This window comes from Gastrolobium bilobum, unplaced genomic scaffold (assembly GCF_033153095.1).
Source record: "Gastrolobium bilobum isolate Gb01-03AN ecotype WA unplaced genomic scaffold, APGP_CSIRO_Gbil_v1 utg15463, whole genome shotgun sequence".
Lineage (NCBI taxonomy): Eukaryota > Viridiplantae > Streptophyta > Magnoliopsida > Fabales > Fabaceae > Gastrolobium > Gastrolobium bilobum.
This window is the reverse complement of record NW_026897110.1, coordinates 82,394-102,304: the sequence shown is the minus strand read 5'-3', so window position 1 is coordinate 102,304 and position 19,911 is coordinate 82,394. Positions and strand designations below refer to the sequence as shown.

Here is a 19,911-nt window from a genome sequence, read left to right as displayed (position 1 = left end):
AACAAGGGATTGACGTTGAGCAGCAGTTATTTCTTCCCAGATTCGAATAAGCAAGCATTCACACAAAACATGCAACCTTATTACCAAAAATAAAATAAAATAAAATAAAACACCAGTTACAATAATGCTTGCAAGTAAATTCACTTGATTTTCACTTTATACCAATCCTGTTGATATGTTGGAACACAAATTCAATAGTCAGAAAATTGTGAAAAACATGATAAAAATAGGAAATTCTAAACCTGAGTTGAGATAGGGAATATATAATTAAATAAAAATGTGGAGATGGAAGCAAATTGCTTGCGATCATGTAGAAGTAAAACAGGGTATATAAAATGTAATTTTAGCAAGAGGGGTAGTATCAATAGTTTAGAGATTAAAATTAGAGATCATATCATTCCACGAGTTGAGGTTCAATAGTGTGATTTATCGTAAAAAAAACAAGAAAAAAGAAATGTAAATCATATCATTTCAAGCTGGGTGAATGAAATGAAAAAATGTCTTGGATGTTGCTTATGATCGGAAGAAGTCCAAAGCTTAAGGAAGCCTGCGATGCTGTATAGTATTGAAATGTTGGGAAATGAAGAACAAATAAAAGCATAAGCTCAGTGTTGCAGAGATGAGGGGTGTTGTGATGAATGAGTGAACATATAAGACAAGATATATTAAATAAGATAAAAATAAAATGAATGTATTAAAAAGAAATTTGAGGTAGCATCTAATGAGGAAAAAGTATAGCCTTGTAGTTGAAGTTAGAGGGGCACCGGAGAAAAAATTATAGAGGATAAAAGGGATATAAATCTGAATAGCCTTTTCATGAATTTGGTTCATAACATAACTCAATGACGTTGTTTATTCTATGTAGCCAGTTTCACCTAGTCAATCTCATATAGCGGGAAAATGCTATATTATTGTTGAATCATATAATGCAACTTATTAATAAAGTAATTAAAGATTCTACCTGTTTAATGAATGTTCACTAAAAGTGAAAAATATTATTATGCTAATGTGATTTCTTATTGTTGACAAATTAAATTGAAAATACATAAAATTTATTTTTACTAAACGGAATAAAAATCTAAAAAAAAAATTATGTGATACTAAAACTTTGAAGTTATAGTGAGATTAATCAATTTTATAGTGTAGGTTTCGGTTCAATAAGAAAGAAAAGCATTAAGGTGAAGTTCTGGTGCAATCAACAACAGCAATACCTTTATCTCAAATTAATTGGAGTCGGTAGTAGATGAACCCAAATGAAAGGTAAGAAGGTACTAAATGGAATAAAAATCTTAAATTTTTGAAGTTCAGGTGCAATGCGAAAGCAAAACATAATAGTTGAGTTAGTTTTAAAAATTGCGAGATTGACTTATTTTTTCCTCCAACTACACCGGAAAATGTCCTACAAATTATGCTTTCTAAAACAGATGAGATATTAATTTATGCCACCGATAGGGTTTTAACAAATTTTACGGTGCCTTTATTTACTGTTTTGTTTATTTTTTTCTCCTTATGATCCTATCGCATGAAAAATTCAAACAAAAATGATTCATTCTTTATTCTTGTTTCACAAATGTTTGATACGGGATGTGGTGGTCGATAAGATGTGTTACCTTTAATATGGTTCCAATATCATGATACGGGAAGACTAGTATCTTGGCAGATGATATGAATGGTGATTGATGAAGTGTTTTCCGTGAGAGAGGACGCAATGAGTGAATTTCTATTATTTATGTTCTTAGTTCTCAAGGTCACATCCTTTGTATGTATGTTTGAGGTTATCTTATATACGTGACTATGTATGTAGGGAGATGCGGCGGGTTAGGTCATGCTGTGTTTCGTGTTAGGGTGAGGATTTTGGGGGATTTTGTGTGGATATTGAATGTTAGGCGTTGGATAATAGGTAATACTTGATTTAATGGGGCCAAGGACATTTTTCAAATTACGACGGTGAAAAGAAGAGAAATTTATAAGTGTTATTGGATCAAGACAATAATTACTGATCAGTCCAACAGATGTTGCGCCTGACCGCATACAGTTAAGTCTAGTCCAATTGGAATCTAAGATGAATCTATAGCGGAATGGTCTTTGAAGCTAGATAGTCCTTTGGGATGGTTGTATTGGTGCTTAAGATCTTTACTTGGCTGGGAGATTATGGAAAGATACCTGCAAGGCACTCCGATACTTAAGTCAGCACCTGGTCAATGAGCTTAAGTTATGATTGATAAAATAATCTGGGCATTGAGCCTTCTTTGTATAGTCATGGCATGACCTAATTATGCCACCTTAGTACAACGACATTCAATATCATTGGTGGGTTCAAATGGCTTATGTAGCCTATCTCATTTTTAGGATGCCTATTTATGGTCTATGTTCTTTGGTCTAGCCGGAATCACATGTCTGTCCTTGAATTATTGGTGGTTGAGAAGGCTTAGAGGCTCTAAGCTGCTGTTATGGCATTCATATGCTTGTTCGATGATGTATATGTGGGATGAACACATTATCTTACTCCTTAAGCCTTTTTTACTAGGCCTCTTAGGCTATAAAATGGGTTGGATCTTTGATCCTGCTTAGTAGGTCCAAATTAGTTGCCCTCCACCCCAGATTAGAGCTTCACTTGTTGAAGTGTCGAGATATCAAAGTTAGGCTCTTAAATGTTCTCTTTTTCTTGATCATGCTTTAAATTTCTGTATGTTTATTTGGCATTCTATGAATCATCAATTGACAAGGGTGCCTTTTCCTTCAACTGGATGTTTTTGTCGTCTGAGATAAACTTCACTTGTGAAATGTTTTTAAATCTTCTTCACTTTCTAGAGATGTTTTTTCTTCTGAGATTTTTTCGTGAGATTTTTTTTTTTTGTTATCTTTTTCCCTTCTGAGATGTTTTTCAAGTAAACTTCTCTTATGGAGATATTTAATTTTGGCTTTACAAGTTCTTTTCCCTTATGAGTTGCTTTTACGTTAGGATACTCTTATAAAAAAAACCTAGAAAATTCTTCACGAGGTGTTTCCCTTATGAGTTGCCTTCACATTAGGCTACTCTTATAGGGAAACTTAGAAAATTCTTCTTGGGATGTTTTCCCTTCTGAGTTTCCTTTATATTAGGCTACTCTTATAGGAAATTAGAGAAAATTGTCGAGGGGATATTTCCCCTTCTGAGTTACCTTTACATTATTAGGCTACACTTATAGGAAAATTTAGGTTTCATTGTCTTTGCGAGATATTTTTCTTTCCGGGATGCATTTATTTAAACTTCCTTCATAAGAAAACTAAGGCTATATTGTCTTCGTAAGATATTTTCCTCTCTAGGACACCTTTATTTGGGCTTCCTTTATAGGAAAACTTAATCTTGATTGTCTTTGTGATACCATAAAGTTTAATTCCCTATGTCGACCCAATTTGTTACTGTTATGGAATACGACTTTCGATAATTAAATGCAAAATTATTCCTCTAAAGGTTACTTTTAAAGTCTAGCAGTGACATTATTCTAATCAATATTTCATATTCACAAGCCTACAAAAACATTGACAATTCCAACAGTCAAAGAAAACAAAAGTAGAAAATAGAGATAAAGTTCAAAATAATGAAATTTCCTTCACAAGAAATGGTAGCTAAAATCTAGAACAAACCTCACCTAAACCTTTACTTACCAAAAAAAAAGAAACTAGAACTGAGAATAATTTAGGCTGTCAAAAATTCAGAGATTTGGACCTGAAGAACTAGTCATCTAGGGCTTTCTAAAAACATATGGTTCATAATTTTTGGCTAAGCGAGTGAAGAGATATGAATTTTCAAAGTATAAGCTTTAACATACGGACTGGCCGTAGTGATTCCTTTCAAAACTGAGAATAATATGAGCTCAAAAAATTCTTATATTAGAGGTGTTTTCCTTTCTAAAATGCCTTTATTTAGGTAGGATTCTTTTTGATGGGGGTATAACTTTTTTTTATGTTAACTTTCTGTTTTCTTTGTATCTTCATCTTAGTTTGGCCAATCCAGCCTTGCAGAGATACGTTGAATAATAATCTTTTTGTAGATGTAGGCAACCTGCAAAATATGTGACATACAATCTTGCAAATATGATAACATTTATTAACATGCATTTAGTAAAAAGCTTTATGAAAAGTTGTAAGGAAATTCTTAAATTATCCTCCCATAGATATCATCAATATGATTGCAGGGCTGAAGGGCATCTTTATGGGATGAAATAACATTTTTGGCTTCGAAATACATATCTACTATATCAGAAATTTTTGTGGGTCAAAAATCATTTTTCCTCCTTATAGCTTATGCTTTCATTTCAGTATCGACACAGGATCATTTGTAATCTTCTAAGTTGATGTACTTTTCTGATCAGGCTCTAAATTCTTCCACAGGAAAGACTTATGTTTTGCTAGGGAGGTAAAGGAAAGTCTTTCTTGTAGGCCATCAATAATCAAATGTAAGGAGACATATGGATCCAAGTTCTTCACCAATAAAACTTCATTAAAAAATCAATTCATGTAATCTTGGAAGGATTTGTGGGATCCTTGTTTGACATCCTTTAATGCATTGGTGGACTTGTACTACGCCTTGCGTATTGCAAATCTTATTTCGAACTGGTGGGATAAAATATTTCTAGTCATGAACGAAATTCAGTAATAAAGAAGAATACCACCTTAAGGCTACCTTTTTCAAAATAGTTAGGAACAATATATAGCTGATTACGTTTGGAATTTCCTGAGCCATCATATTGGTACGAAATTGTTTCGAGTGCTTGTGTGGATCGTCTTTTCCTCTATAATTTTTAGTGGAGATTTCGATATCCTTCGACATAAGAATATCCATAATCTCTGGGATGAATGGATAAGCCACTTTTGAAATGGTCTTTTGGACTGGATAAGAGTTTTAATCTACCAAATGCGAAGAGATTTGGCCATGATGTGGATGAGGGTTTTTAGGTTCTTTTTGTTTTGGATTGGGTTACCTTCGAGATTGAGCTTGTTCTTCATTATGGAGAGACTACTGGACATTCTCATTAGAACATTCAACTAGAAATGATTGATGTTTCTCAGTGGTTTATCGTTGTATTTTCTTGAGTTCAGGCAATTCACTTTCTTGATTTTTCAACCTAAGGTTTTGCTGCTTTAGGGTATCATGGATTTGGAGGTTGGTAGTCATTAGTTGTTGGTATGGAGTTTGGTCATTTTGAGGTGGTGAGGTTGGGGTTACATATGTTCTTCCTAGGTTTAGATTTTGGGATCTATTCTAGGATTTGATATATTACTCTTGGTATTAACCATGTTTTTCAAAATTTTGGAGTGGAAATAAAAATTTACAATTTCCATAGACGACGCCTATGATCGGTCCAAGAGATGTTGGGTCTAACCATACACGATTGAATCTGGTTCAGTTGGAATCCGAGATGAATATGCAGCAAGATGGTCACGGGATACTCCTTTAGAATGGTTGTACTAGTGCTTGAGATTTTTGCTTGGCTGGGACAGATAGAAAGAGGTACCTGCAAGATACTCAGACGCTTAAGTTAGTACTTAATCAATAAGTTTAAGTTATTTTTGATAAGATGATCATGCATGGGCACTGAGCTTTTTTTTATATAGGGATGACATGATCTACTTATACTGCCTTAGTACGATGTCATTCTATCCTACTGGCGGGAACAAGTGATTTTTGCAGGATGCTTGTTTTATGAGTTATGCTTCTTAGGTCTAGCCAGAACCACATGCATGTCCATCAGCCATTGGCTGCTGAGGAGGCTTAAGAACTCTAAGTTGTTATTCGTATGCTTGCGTGATGAACACGTTTTCTTACTCCTTAAGCCTTCTTTATTTGGCCTCTTAGATTGTAAAATATTTTGGACCCTAGATCCTACTTAGTATAGGTCCAGGTCAATTACCATTAATCATTTTGAATAATCATGTTATTCATAGGTTAATAAATATCTAAAAAATAATTGGTTTTTAACTTTTGTTACAGACCCTTCATAAAGACCCACACTCTAGAAGGCCCAAGAAGGGCAAATAGCTAAGAGAAGAATTAAAGAAAATATCATTAATTATACTAATTCTAGTGCGATAGCAATGGATCAAGCATTGGACTCTCAAAAATCCACTACCCATAGATAAACTCTATAAATAAAAGGTAAAACCTACAGGTACGTACACTTTTGAACTCTCTATCTTATATGTCACTTTACACACACCACATCCTTTGACTATGATGTTATCATAGTGCACAGTGATTCATTATTTTCTAAAGTACCTCCTTTATATGCACCTGAGAGAAGGCATCTAAATCCTATAGAAACATATCAATCGTTGATTGGATGTCTCAATCCAACAAGATAGAACAACTTTATATATTGGTTTAAATCCTGAGGGGTGGCACAACTAGTAAGCGAGTTTTGCAAGAAGCAACCCAGGAATTGAAAAGTTTTTTATTCAATTCTTAAGCTAAATAATTTGGAGTTGATGGCAAAAGACATGAATCTTCACTCTTTACACCAGAAAGGGGATTAATTTCCCCCAAATAGATGAGTGGGGATACCGCTGAAAAAAATGTTGGATTTAATTAATACATACAATTTGTGAAACATAATTTTTATGAATTCCTTGCGACAACAAGAGTTAACAAATCTAAGGAAGCATCATTCGCTTGTTATTCAGAACATTATCGCAATTAGTAATTAGAGTGTACATACTGAATCTAAGACACTCCATTGAAGTTTTGTTAATTGCCTTATTCAGCTCACTTCCTGCATTTAGCAAAGCATGAGAGATGGAAAAATTAAGAAATATAGGACAATATTGATTAAAACGTGATTTTATTAAGGAAAAAAAAAGAGAGGAAGATGAAGGACAATATTTAAAATCAAAGCCAACTTTGAAAGTTAAGAAGTTAAGAAAGTGAAGAAAAATGAAAAGTTGAACATGATTTAGTTAACTATGATTAATTTAATTAATATGCCATGATAAATTTATTACTTGACAAAATCTTGAAATTTAGATAAAAATTCATTGCATCCTATCTAAGTCAATTTCTTTTTACAATGTCATCTTTTATATATCTATGTACATAGGCTCTTTCACCCATTAGAGGTTTTTATTCCTTTAATTTACCAATTTGGTATATGGTTCAAGGTATTTACGGACGGGGGTCATTTAGTGACGCGAGGGGACCCAGCGTCACTGAGTGCCGCTACCAACCCCCCGCGTCACTCACAAATTTTTATTATTTTTTTACTTTTTTCTATTGAGTGCCGCCCCCCTCCCCTGAGGCACTCACAGAATTGTGCCAAGTGACACAATCTGGTTACTCTTATTACCGTAAAACTTCGGAAAGCCATAACTTTTGACTCGGGTATTCAAATCAAATGATTTTTTTTATTTCACATAATTTTTCGAGATCTACCCAATGACACCTCATTTGATATATTTTACCTTTCATTAATATAGTTTAAATTTGCAACACTAATTACACTTTTTTACATATTTGAATTATGTTTGTGAGAGATAAATTATGTTAAATGAGATGCCATTGCGTAGATCTCGAAAAGTTATGTGAAATCAAAAAAAAAATCATCTGATTTGGATACCCGAGTCAAAAGTTATGGCTTTCCGAAATTTTACGGTAATAGAAGTAATCAGATTGTGCCACTTGGCACAATTCTGTGAGTGCTCCGGGGGAGGGGGGGCGACACTTAATAGGAAAAAGTAAAAAAAGAAGAAGAAAAAGTATGAGTGGCGCGAGGGGTTGGTAGCGGCACTCAGTGACGCTGGCCCCCCCTCGCGTCACTAAATGGCCTCCATTCGTAAATACCTTCAACTAAATACTAAATTGATAAATTAAAATCATAAAAAAGCCCAATTGGTCAAACAGCCTATGTACATACGTAGAAAATCCACTTGCTCTAGGAGTGACTCTTGTCGAACCTGTTGTTTTATAATATTTTATAGATCTTGAAAATTAAAATTGTAATTAAGTAGATCAAGTGTACAAATTCTGATATCATTTAAAAATTAGTTGATACTTCATCGAACAATTTCATTGCAATGTATGATATACTTTTTAAAATATAAGTAAGTATTTATTATGAAATTATAATATGTATATGGGATTTACATTTGTTATTTAACATGACACAATAAATTTTTTTACACACACAACATTTTGTGGGGTCCAATTTTTTGAAGAAAAAAGAAAATTACGGCACACAAAACGAATCTCTATAAAATTACACAATCATTTTTCCTACAACATAACTCTTATAAAATCCTATGTGTATATGTCTATTTGTCTAAAATCAAGTGTGTATGATCAGTATAATAATATCAGAAAAATTCAACGGTTAAATTTATTAAATTTATATTTTATAAAAAAAAATATAAAATATATAATGGATCAGGTATAATGCATATCACAACACTTAAACAAGTATTACTTTAGAAATCCAAAACAAAATATCCGGGTAAATCGCCATACTATGTGTACGATTTAGCGGATAATAATTACCTAGGCACCTTGATTTTCCGTACCACACTAGTTTCCATTCCGACAACATATAAATCGCTAAAATAACAGTGCCATGTCCTAAAACCACACGACGTCGTCTAGTTTGTTTATCTTATAATGCTGTTGGCTGTTTTTAGTTTAGCTTATGTTCCGAAATATCAAAAATCAAAGTCAACAAACATTATTTTTCTATTTAAAAGGAAAAATATTTATTCTCTTGATATAATTTATATTTTTTTACTTTCGTAAAGAGAAATAGATAGTACTCACATCTTTATTTTATTTTTGTCAATTCTCTTTTATTTTTTATCTATATCTTTCTCTCTCTTATAAAGACACAATTTTATCTTTTTTAAAATGACATACAATTTTATCTTTATTTAAATAATAAAATAAATATTACAGTACTGAGAAATAGTTGATTTAGAAAATGGGAATGGTGTTGTTGATGGATATGCTCAGTATCAATGTCCCAGTTGTTACTCGTTCACATCAGCAACTGTGACTTTGGAGCATTTCGAAGCCCTCAATGGTGAGTTATTCTTAGCCATCTCCATTCTCCACCATCTTCAAATCTTGTTTTCTTTGTTTTCTCAACTGCTCTTTTCAGTTCATAAAGAAGAAATGCGTGGATTAATAGGTTACATATAATCATATATGCGGATCTTGCGCTTTTCTAGACTTATTACAAAAACAAAAAACAAAATTGCTCATGCCCAGAAGATTTAAATTCTGTCTACTCTATACCTAAGCACTGAACTTATTCTGGAGCGTTTTTTTATTTTTGGAATACAGAACTTAGGAATTAGGAACTCAAATACTGGTAGTGGTATCCTTTACTTGCAATTAACTTTGCAACTTAAAAATTAATAACTCATGTACTAAAAAAAAAATATTAATAACTCAACTAGAAGTAGCCCTTCAGTTAATTTTGTTTCTGGGAATAGAAAGATTCAATATGCTGAACTCTATTCACTTCTTGCATTTTCTCTCTATTCTCGAAAGTGAACACTGCCTTGCAAATAAATTACTCATGGTCTTAATACATTTTCAGTATTTGAATATGTTATTCTCATGTTCATCAGCTCACACACCATGCCTTATGGTATGGGATCCCCAATGCGAAGTGTGAAAGTCCTAGCCTAGAGCACTAGACATGGCCCCTTCCCCCATTATCTGTTGCAAAAGGACATAAAATGAAGGCTAATGCTAGTTCAGCACAGTCACTGAATATTCTCCACAGATTACATAACGTGAATTTAACTCTGTCAATTAGCTTTCATTCTTTCTTTACACAGTAGGTAGTGTGACTATTTTTATTCATTTTATAGTGGAAGTTATATAATGTGTCTGCAGAAACGACTATGTTTAGTTCAAGGTTTACTGAAAATGAAGAAGTGGTATGGAGGCCTGTTGATCATGGTTCTGGGTATGATGTTGATTCTCCTCTATAGCCTTAAAGGAATTCAGCCACAGAAGCAGTCAGCAAAACAGTCAGCGTACAGTTTCTTCAATAACAATTCACCAAATGATTCTATTAAAGGAAGCAGCAATCTTCCGGTAAACTCTTCTGATGTGGAACTGAAAAGAGTACCAAAACCAACAGAAAGGCCACATTTGATACATGTTGAAGGGCTTGATGATCTGTTTGACGTGAACAAATTATCTAAAGGAGAGATGAACGCTGTGCTTGTTTGGACTTCCTTGCATTCCTTGCTGTCGAGGTCTGATTCTTTGCCTGAAACAGCTCAAGGAGTTAAAGAGGCTTCTGTAGCATGGAAAGAGTTGCTGTCAACCCTTGAAGAGGACAAAGCCTCTAAGATTAGTAAGATAGACAGCCCAGAAAATCAAAACTGCCCATTCTCTGTGACCACAATTGGTAAGACAGTAGCGGATAGCGGAATCACTCTTGATATCCCGTGTGGTCTGGTTGTAGATTCTTCTGTTACACTAATTGGCATCCCTAATGGGCAAAACAGAAGCTTTCAGATTGACCTTGCTGGGCAAGAGCTAGAAAAGGAGCCAAGTCCTCCAATTATCTTACATTACAGCGTGAGTTTTCCTGGAGAAAACATTACGGAGAAACCATATATTGTTCAAAATACATGGACTGGTGATTTTGGTTGGGGAAAAGAGGAAAGGTGTCCTGCTCGTGGTTTTGCTAACATCCAAAAAGGTATATTTAGTAAGAATATCAAGTGATAATCAGTTATAGACTTTTAATTATTTAATTAGTCTGTGCTGCACACAAATATAATGGATAAAAAGCATTTTAAACTAGATATGTCGTCTTTGTCTTGTACAGGATATAAAATAATGATTTTGTAACTCAGCTCAGGCAACACCTCATTCCATGCTTAAGTGGCCAAGTTTGTTACGCTTCAATCATATAATAACAAAAATCTCTTTCATTTTGTGTTATTATGCTTCTTTATTATTCTCGAGTGCAATTTTTTAAGAGGGAGGCTTACAGTAAATTCTAAATTGTCTAACTGTATGTTGTAGTTGATGGACTTGTTCTTTGCAATGTACAAGTTGTCAGAAGTAACAACGAAGATAATGTAAATGTGGGTCAACCTACTAGTGATATACCTTCTAATATTTCCTCAGAAAGTGCACATAGAACTGCCAATTTCCCCTTTGCTGAGGGGAATCCTTTCACTGCCACGTTGTGGGTTGGTTCAGAGGGATTTCATATGACTGTGAATGGAAGGCATGAAACTTCTTTTGCATATAGGGAGGTATGGTATGGTAAGAGAAATACTGCTAAAAACAAAAAAAGTTAATAGTAATTGTCGATCCAACCTTGTACAGTTTTTGTGGATGCAGAAGCTTGAACCATGGCTAGTCAGCAGCATTAAAGTAGCAGGCAGTTTAAGTCTCTTATCAGTCCTGGCTAAAGGCTTACCTGTTACTGAAGATAATAATGCAGTTGTTGATGTTGAGAAACTGAAGGCTCCTTCTATCCCCAGAAAAAGACTTGTTTTGTTGATTGGAGTATTCTCTACTGGAAATAACTTTGAGCGTCGAATGGCCCTGAGGAGGTCTTGGATGCAATATGAGGCTGTACGTTCTGGAGAAGTTGCTGTCCGATTTTTCATTGGGCTTGTAAGTAAGGCATTTCAAACTTGTTAAAGTTAATCAATACATTAAAATAATTCTTGTTCTAGTTTATGCACAAATTTTGCAAGAAGAAGAATTTTGTTAAAGCTCTCTAATCCTACTTTCCTAGTTATCTTTGCTTCCCTTTGGTTAAAAGAAAAAATAGATGAAATTGGCTGGTTTATAAATGAAATTGGTGAGGTGTAAATTGTAATTGCTGAACTTATCAACCATCATTGTTATATGTATAATCTGTTAATGGTTCTCCAAGTTAAGCCTGTGGCATCATTTCATGGGTCTTATTAAATCAATTTGCAAGGTAGTTTCATATAACATGATCTTTTTCTTTAATTTTTCTTTTACTTAGGTCTTAGGTGGGGAGGAAGTGCTAGTGGCATATTAATTGAGAAATATACTCAATATGCTGAATGACTATCTGACGTGATTGGGATACTATCTGTGATATTTGAATGCTGAAATCAGATTCATTATAAAATGAATTGTATAATTCTCTTAAGCACAAGAAAATTGTGATTTGTGAAGACTGAAATCAAAGCGGCCACACTCTGTCTAACCCACCAAAAAATGAATTACTCAACCTAGCATTTTTTTTTTCTTTTAATTTTTTCCTCTCTTGTTAAAAAACTGTTGAGTGACATTTTATTGTATCTGATTGCAGCACAAGAACAATAGAGTTAATTATGAGTTATGGAGTGAAGCTCAAGCATATGGAGATATTCAGTTAATGCCTTTTGTTGATTATTATAGTTTGATTTCTTTAAAGACAATTGCAATTTGCATTATGGCGGTAAGTTGATTATGTTACACAAAGAAGGTGCTGGAATTTCTATTGTTTATTTGCTAGTCAAATTAATCTGAGTCAACTGCCTAAGAAAGTATGGTACAAAAATCTGTTAGTCTTTTACAGTAATCAATTGTTTATAATACATCATTGTAAAGAAAACAAAGAAAAAATACCAAAACATGAAAATAATTTTCAAATCGTGATGAGTCAAAATCTTGGATCTGCATGAATTGTGGTTCTATATTGGTCTCATTGTCTATTTCGTATTGTGACTTGATTTTGTAAATGCCAGTTCACTTTTAGTTCCGCGAAAGCACTCTGTTATGGTTTCTGTTAGAAAACATCTTAGACGTGTACACATGCAGTGTACTCTGCATTTATCCTTGCATTTTTGCGAAGAGACTTTTTTTATTTTTTTGGTTACAGCAAAGAGACTTTCTTAGGTTTGAACCTGTGAGGTCACAAAGGAACAATTTTATCGCTGCTCTAAGCTCATTCTCTTTATTTTTGTAATTATGATTGTAATCAATATTTTACTAGTATAAGTATATGAGTGTGGTATGATTAGACTCACAATTCCAATAATACTCTCTACTTTCTAGAGTGGTAGTAGTTGGGCCCAATGATCAACTTCTCAGTTCCCTTCCATGTGATGCCATGATGTATCTATTTTTTTGCATTAATTTCACATCGGTGCCTTACAGATTTGCTTTAGGAGAAATGTAATCTGGGACTTAATCTATGCATATGGATCTGGATGGACACTGATTTGGCTTCGAAATATTATGACACCTTTGTTGAAATTATAGGGTTTAGGTATAGAGGGAGGAAAAAGAATACTCAAAATAATAAAAGGGAAATATTACTCACCTTTCACATGAGATATCATCTCTCATTTTCTCTCACTTCGATTTTCGTACCCCACTTTTTTCTTTTTTTTTTTCTTTTTTCTTGTAATGGTGGGACCCATCTATTTTCTCTCTACAACATAAGATAACTATCTTATGTTACATGAGACTAATAAAACCCATAATAAAATTATATTGATATTGTCATAAAGGATGTAAAGAGGGTGAGCTTGGAGTAGTGGTAAAACTGGTTTTATATGACCGAAAGATCATGGATTCAAATTTAGGAAATAGCATCTTTGTAAAAATTCAAGGGATTTCTCTCACCACTACTTACTTCTATTTATGATCAATATTAGACCCTTAATCCTAATTAAAAAAGGAAAGTAATCATGACATATATGAAACTTGGAAAGCACTCCTAAGATATTATCTACAATACTTAATTTATTCTTAGATACAATAATGATATTTTGAGATAATGGTACTAGTTTAAGATACAGTAAGTTAGTTGTAACAGGACCATAATGATACAGCATTATGTTGAAAATTTTTATGCAATGTCGAAAATTTGTGGTAGTATTCAGTGTCAATAGAATTGATCAGCAGAATATTTGGCATTATTTGTGCAGATTTGTAATTATATCCTTAATTAATTAGCCAGCTGTAGGTTATGATTTGTAATTATATCCTTAATTAATTAGCCAGCTGTATGTTATGATTGTGTAATTATATCCTTAATTAATTAGCTAGCTGTAGGTTATGATTGTATAGTTATGATTGTGTAATTATATCATACTATTTAAATGAGAATTCTCCAAATGAGAACATAAGGTTTTATCCCAATTTCTCTAAGTTTAACATTCAGTTCTCTCTCTCTTCTTTTGGCCGTTTACTTTCTCTGAGCTACTAAACAAGTTTTTGTATTAAAATTGCAGACAAAAATCATCCCTTCTAAATACATCATGAAAACAGATGATGATGCTTTTGTTAGGATTGATGAAGTGCTTTCCAGCCTCAAAGGAAAGCCGTCCGATGGCCTCTTGTACGGTCTCATATCTTCGAAATCATCTCCTCATAGGGATAAAGGCAGCAAATGGTACATCAGTGAGAAGGTATTGATCTCCTTATACTGCTATTAATAAATTATAATGGCATTTTTCTCCCTCAAATCTATTTTGTTTTTATTTATTATCACTATTATTATTATTTTAGGAATGGCCACATGCTACATACCCACCGTGGGCACATGGTCCTGGCTATGTCATCTCTCGAGACATAGCAAAATTCATTGTTCACGGCCACCAGGAAAGAAAACTCAAGGTAAGAATTTCTTCTATCCCATCATGGGATGGGAAATATAAAACTTCAATGAATATTGTAGAATCTTTTGGATAATTCAAGGATATGCTGTTAGAACCTATTTGCAAGATATGGGACTTGGAGTCCCACATTGGTTGTATGGACAACTAATGTGAGGTTTATAAAGCCTTAGACATTCTCACTCTTTAAGCTAGCTTTTGGGATAATGCATCCAAAGGTTCTTATCAAATGATATTAGAACCTTCCACTATGTCTCCCGGTTGAAATCGAGCGGCGCAAGTGGTGACGCCGGCATGCAGTGTTAGCTAGGGCTAGTAAAAACTAGTGCAAAGTTGCAAGATATGGGACTTGGAGTCCCACATTGGTTGTATGGACAACTAATGTGAAGTTTATAAGACTTTGAGCACTCTCACCCTTTGAGCTAGCTTTTGGGGTGGTGCATCTTAAGATTCTTATCATATGCTGCATAAGTTTTTTTTTTTTTTTTAGTGTTAAACGGTTGCCACATCCTTTACTTGATTATTGGGATTGGGAATAAAACCTCACGCCTGTATCCACAATTTTCCTGGGACTCATTCTTTAAAATCAAGTGGAACTATACAAGTATTATCTTAAAACAGATATGGGTGTATTTATAAAGGGAAAATAGTTTTTCCTTTTAAAGAACTTAAGTTTTGTCCTTTCACCCCCTTATAATTATGTACTCAGGGGAGTACATAATTATATTTTTAAAATTGTACTTTTTTCTCTCTTCAAAAACTGTTGGCTAAAGTGAAAAGTAAAAAAAAGTACAACTTTAATATTATAACTATGTACTCTCCGGAGTAGGGGTGTTCATCAACCGATTCAAACCGCGAAAACCGAACCGAAAAACCGATAACCGAATAAACCGAAAACCGAAAAATCGGAAACCGAAAGAAAACCGCAAATTTTAATTGGATTGGATCGGTTTTCGGATGGGTTGATGAAAACCGATCCAATCCAAACCGATCCAATATATTAATTATCCTCTACCTACTTGTCTTTTCTCCAATGATAGCCCAAAAATTTCTAAACTCAAGACCCATTAACTCATCAACTAAACCCAAAAAAAAAACTTAGTCACGTCTCATCAACTATAGTATTGTTTACTGATATTTTTGTATTTCAAATTTTTTTTTTACAAAGCCAATATATACAAAAGATGTTATTTGCACAATAATCATGAAACTAATTTTAGGATATTCAAAAAACCGAAAACCGATCCAATCCAAACCGAAAAAAATTGGATTGGATCGGATCGGATTTGAAAAAAAATCTAAACCGAATGGATGATTACATGATCAAACCGAAAGGATTGGATCGGATGAGTTTTGCTTCCAAAACCGATCCAATCCAGACCGCGAACACCCCTACTCCGGAGTACATAGTTATAAGGGGGTTAAAGGATATAACTTAGATCCTTTAAAACGACAAAACGTTTTCCTATTTATAAAAAAAAAAAAAAAAATTCAATTGCCATCATTGCATTATTTTGGGTTCTGTTTAAGTGGATATATTCTTCTGGTCGCCGTGCTATATCTGTCATCATTGAATACAAAGTAAAATTGTACTATTTGTTTTTTTTAATCTCATTTTATGTAAGATCACCTTTATTTAACCGCCCAAATTTTTTTATTCTTAGCTCTTTAAATTAGAAGATGTTGCCACGGGCATATGGATTGAACAGTTCAAGAATGGTGGTAAAGAAGTGCATTATGTGAATGATGAGAGGTTTTACAATGCTGGATGTGAATCAAATTATATACTTGCCCATTATCAAAGCCCAAGGATGGTGTTATGCCTTTGGGAGAAATTGCAGAAAGAACACCAGCCTGTATGCTGTGAGTAGATATCAATGTTTTTGAGTTGTAACTTTGTTGTTTCTGAGGTTTGAGCATATTTAAATGTTTAGGTTATATGTTTGTTATCACTAATCATCTTACACGTATTTTGTATCTTATTATTCATTGATTTATTCATTCATTATAATCATTTCAGTAGAATGAATTAGTATAACACGATAAAATTCTTTTGCATGAAAATACCAGTTATATATTTCCTGTTAATTTGTTGTGGCATTCTGGTACTGAATATTGAAACTCTTGATCACTCGAAAAATAAAATGAAAACATTGTGTTACACTAACTTTCCTAACCCAAAATTCTATTCTATCCTAGTCAGAACAACAGCAGAAACAGGTTTTAAATCAAGCTTAAACAATAGCCAATGCTGAAGTGGATTCTAATTCCCCATGAGGCATTATATTTGATGTTTAATTATTGATGAGGTTATGTCCAGCTAGACATACATAATTGTACTTGCAGGTAAGTTGTAATAGTACTATACTATGTATTAATACTACAATATTATAGCGTTTTTTTTAGTATAATTATACTAAAGAATACATGTCACCCCAAAATAAGGGTCCTCTATCTTGTACCTTTACAGTTTACGTTGTATTAGAATGAGTTTTACAGTGTGAGGCCTAGTTGGCACATTGTGTTCTATGTGTGTATATTTTACCTGCAGTGCAGGATTTCAAAAGAATTTTTGTAGCTAGGGTTAAGCTGATGTTGGGGTACTTCTGGTTCTGGGTCTTATTATTATTATTAAAAAAGGAAACTGAGTTTCACATGCATCAACAAGCATTCAAGCTTTCATATTTGAGGCTTTCCACCTTTAGTTTTAGACACAAGCCCTAAACTTTAGGTCGCACCCATCTAAAATCAATGGTAAAAAGAATTTTTCATGCACCTGTAAGGATTTCTCATATGTGGTCGTGACTCTTGGATTTGAACTTAATTGCAATTAAATATTGGTCTCTCGATATCATACAAAATCCGAAATTAAAAAGTGAAAAATAAAAGAGGGGGGTGGGTTGCGGGACAGAATATTATGAACAATATACTTTGTGGTCCACAATTATTGTGACTCGCGCTGTGGCCAAATTGTGTGGAATCAGATTAAAGAAATTATTTGTAAGTGATTAAAAAAAAAAAAAAAAAAAGTTGAGGGGCAAGCTGTGCGATTGGTTTTGGCTTTAAACACTTGAATGGGAATTGTTACTGTAATCAGATGCGCTTAAAACTAATTACATGTGGCTAGAGTCAAAAGCAAATTTGAAGTGTCCAATAACACCTCGTGAGTCGTAACTAAGTGTACCACTTACGGAAAGGTACTTTATGAATAAGATATATTTAGAATAGGATTGAAATGGAAGATATACTTAGATGGGTGCTTCCCATTGGTTTTTTTTCAATGAAAAAAAGTAAAACGAAGACTTTTTTGTGTGGGCGTGCATTGAATTTAAAGCCAGTGCACCCTCCAATTAAACGTGTGGGAAAATAAGGAGCAATTCCTTCTTCTGTTTGTCTTGGTTGAGTACCTTGCCCGTTATAGCTTATTTAGTCTATTTGGAAAGCGTGCTAAGTTCTAAAACCACACGCCTTTTATTTTTCTATTAATTTGTGTGGATGACTCAATGAGGCACGACTAATAATCGAATTTTACCTTTAAAATATCTAAAGATCATGCTCAAAATTCACATTTGGATAGGTGATACGCCGATAAGGATCTGATCAAAGATTAGTCGAAGAAATAACCCTAGTTACAAGATGTAAGTATTACTTAATAAACTTTTCCATAGAAATGGTTAACCCATTTAACATCTCAAAACATAAAATTATATATTTAGTACCGAAGGTTATTAAAGCAAAAAAGAAAAAAAGCTTGCCTCTCTTGGCCCTTTATTTCGAATGCATCTATGTAAATTACGCATCACCATTTATATATTTCTTTAATCTTAAGTGAATCATCAAATTATGATATCAGACATTAGGACACAATGGGATTCCAACATTAATTCAACCATAACACCACTCATAAAATTCTTAAGTTAATTTAAAAGTCCTTCTAAGATATTATAAATACCATTGATGCATTAATAACCTCCCTTTGAATTGATCCAAATAGACCTCCTTTTCAATTAATTAATCCAAATAGACCTTTTATACATGGATTAGGATCATCTAATTTCATTTATATTTAAGACTTTAATTATTAATTAAGTGAGTCATTTTATACAAGTGAGCTAATGATTAAGAATAAGTATAATCTGTAGGAATTAAATAACCAAAACGTATCGATAGCTTGAGCATAAAAAATAAATTAAAATAATCATACACCTTTACACAAATATCACCTTACATGTATACAAGTTTATCATTTTCTTAAAACTATTATTATTAGGGATCTATTAGTCTCCTTCTAAAGGAGATAATACTTTTTACTGCAGACCTAAAAAAGTTGTGGGTCCATTCATATATATTTTTTTCTTTTAATCGGACCCGCTGCTCACTTGTATCTATCGCTGGAGATAAAAAAAAATCTGTAACAGAAGACAAATAAAGCCCTTATTATTATGGTAAAATCAATTCTGCAGCTACTTTACGCTTACGTACAGCAACAACAAGTGTATGACTATGATTCTCCACATTTAATGCTTTCATCCTTTGTATGATCATAATTTCTCGTATTTAATGCTTTCATGTATATATATGACAAGTATTTGATTGTTGCACATACTGTAGCTGCAAAAATGTAAACCCCTATTATTATTATTATTGTTATAATATATGGTCAGTATCAATTTACATCAGTACGGGCTACACTGTCGATTTTGAATATAGATTATATTTATATCTAACGATTTCCTTACAATTATTTTGTTATCATTAAATCAAAATCAAATTAACAACTATTATTTGATGTCATTTTATAAATGTTGATTTGATTTTAATCCCATGAAAGAGCCAAAAAGAAGTAGATTATATTTATAACCTTTTTTTTTCTTACAAACATTTTGTTATCGTTAAATCAAAATCAAAGTAATAGCTATTATTTGATGTGATTTAATAACCATTATTTAATTTTGATTCAACGATTAAAAATATAGTTGTAAGGAAAAATAATTATGTGTGTGTGGACAATATCAACTAATATCAATGTAGGAGTAAGTCTTGCACTTTATCTTAATCGTTGATTATGGTGCATCATACGACTATAATTTATTAGATTATATTAATTAATTAATTATTAATTTTTAATAAATTACAATTGATGCATAAAAGTTAATAGTTAAAATTAAATGTAAGACCTCTGCCCGTGTAAGTTAGTTCTATTTTTCTTTAATTTTGTGTCCTTACACAAATATAAAATGTACCTATTGCAAATATGCACTAAACATTATAATAAAATTAAGAAAGAGAAATGGTATCAATAATCAATCAAATATTTTATATCCA

At 32.9% G+C, this 19,911-nt stretch overlaps 1 protein-coding gene across 1 annotated transcript; it reads left to right on the top strand.

Annotated features, from left to right (window-relative positions):
* Positions 1–8,952: 8,952 nt before the first annotated feature.
* Positions 8,953–16,558, top strand: LOC133304267 (hydroxyproline O-galactosyltransferase GALT3). The gene is made up of 8 exons (XM_061504276.1): positions 8,953–9,041; positions 9,866–10,685; positions 11,015–11,250; positions 11,339–11,617; positions 12,291–12,419; positions 14,203–14,379; positions 14,480–14,587; positions 16,251–16,558. Exons 1-8 carry the CDS (start codon positions 9,039–9,041, stop codon positions 16,455–16,457), a joined length of 1,959 nt encoding a protein of 652 aa, XP_061360260.1. The 5' UTR covers positions 8,953–9,038; the 3' UTR covers positions 16,458–16,558.
* Positions 16,559–19,911: the final 3,353 nt, after the last annotated feature.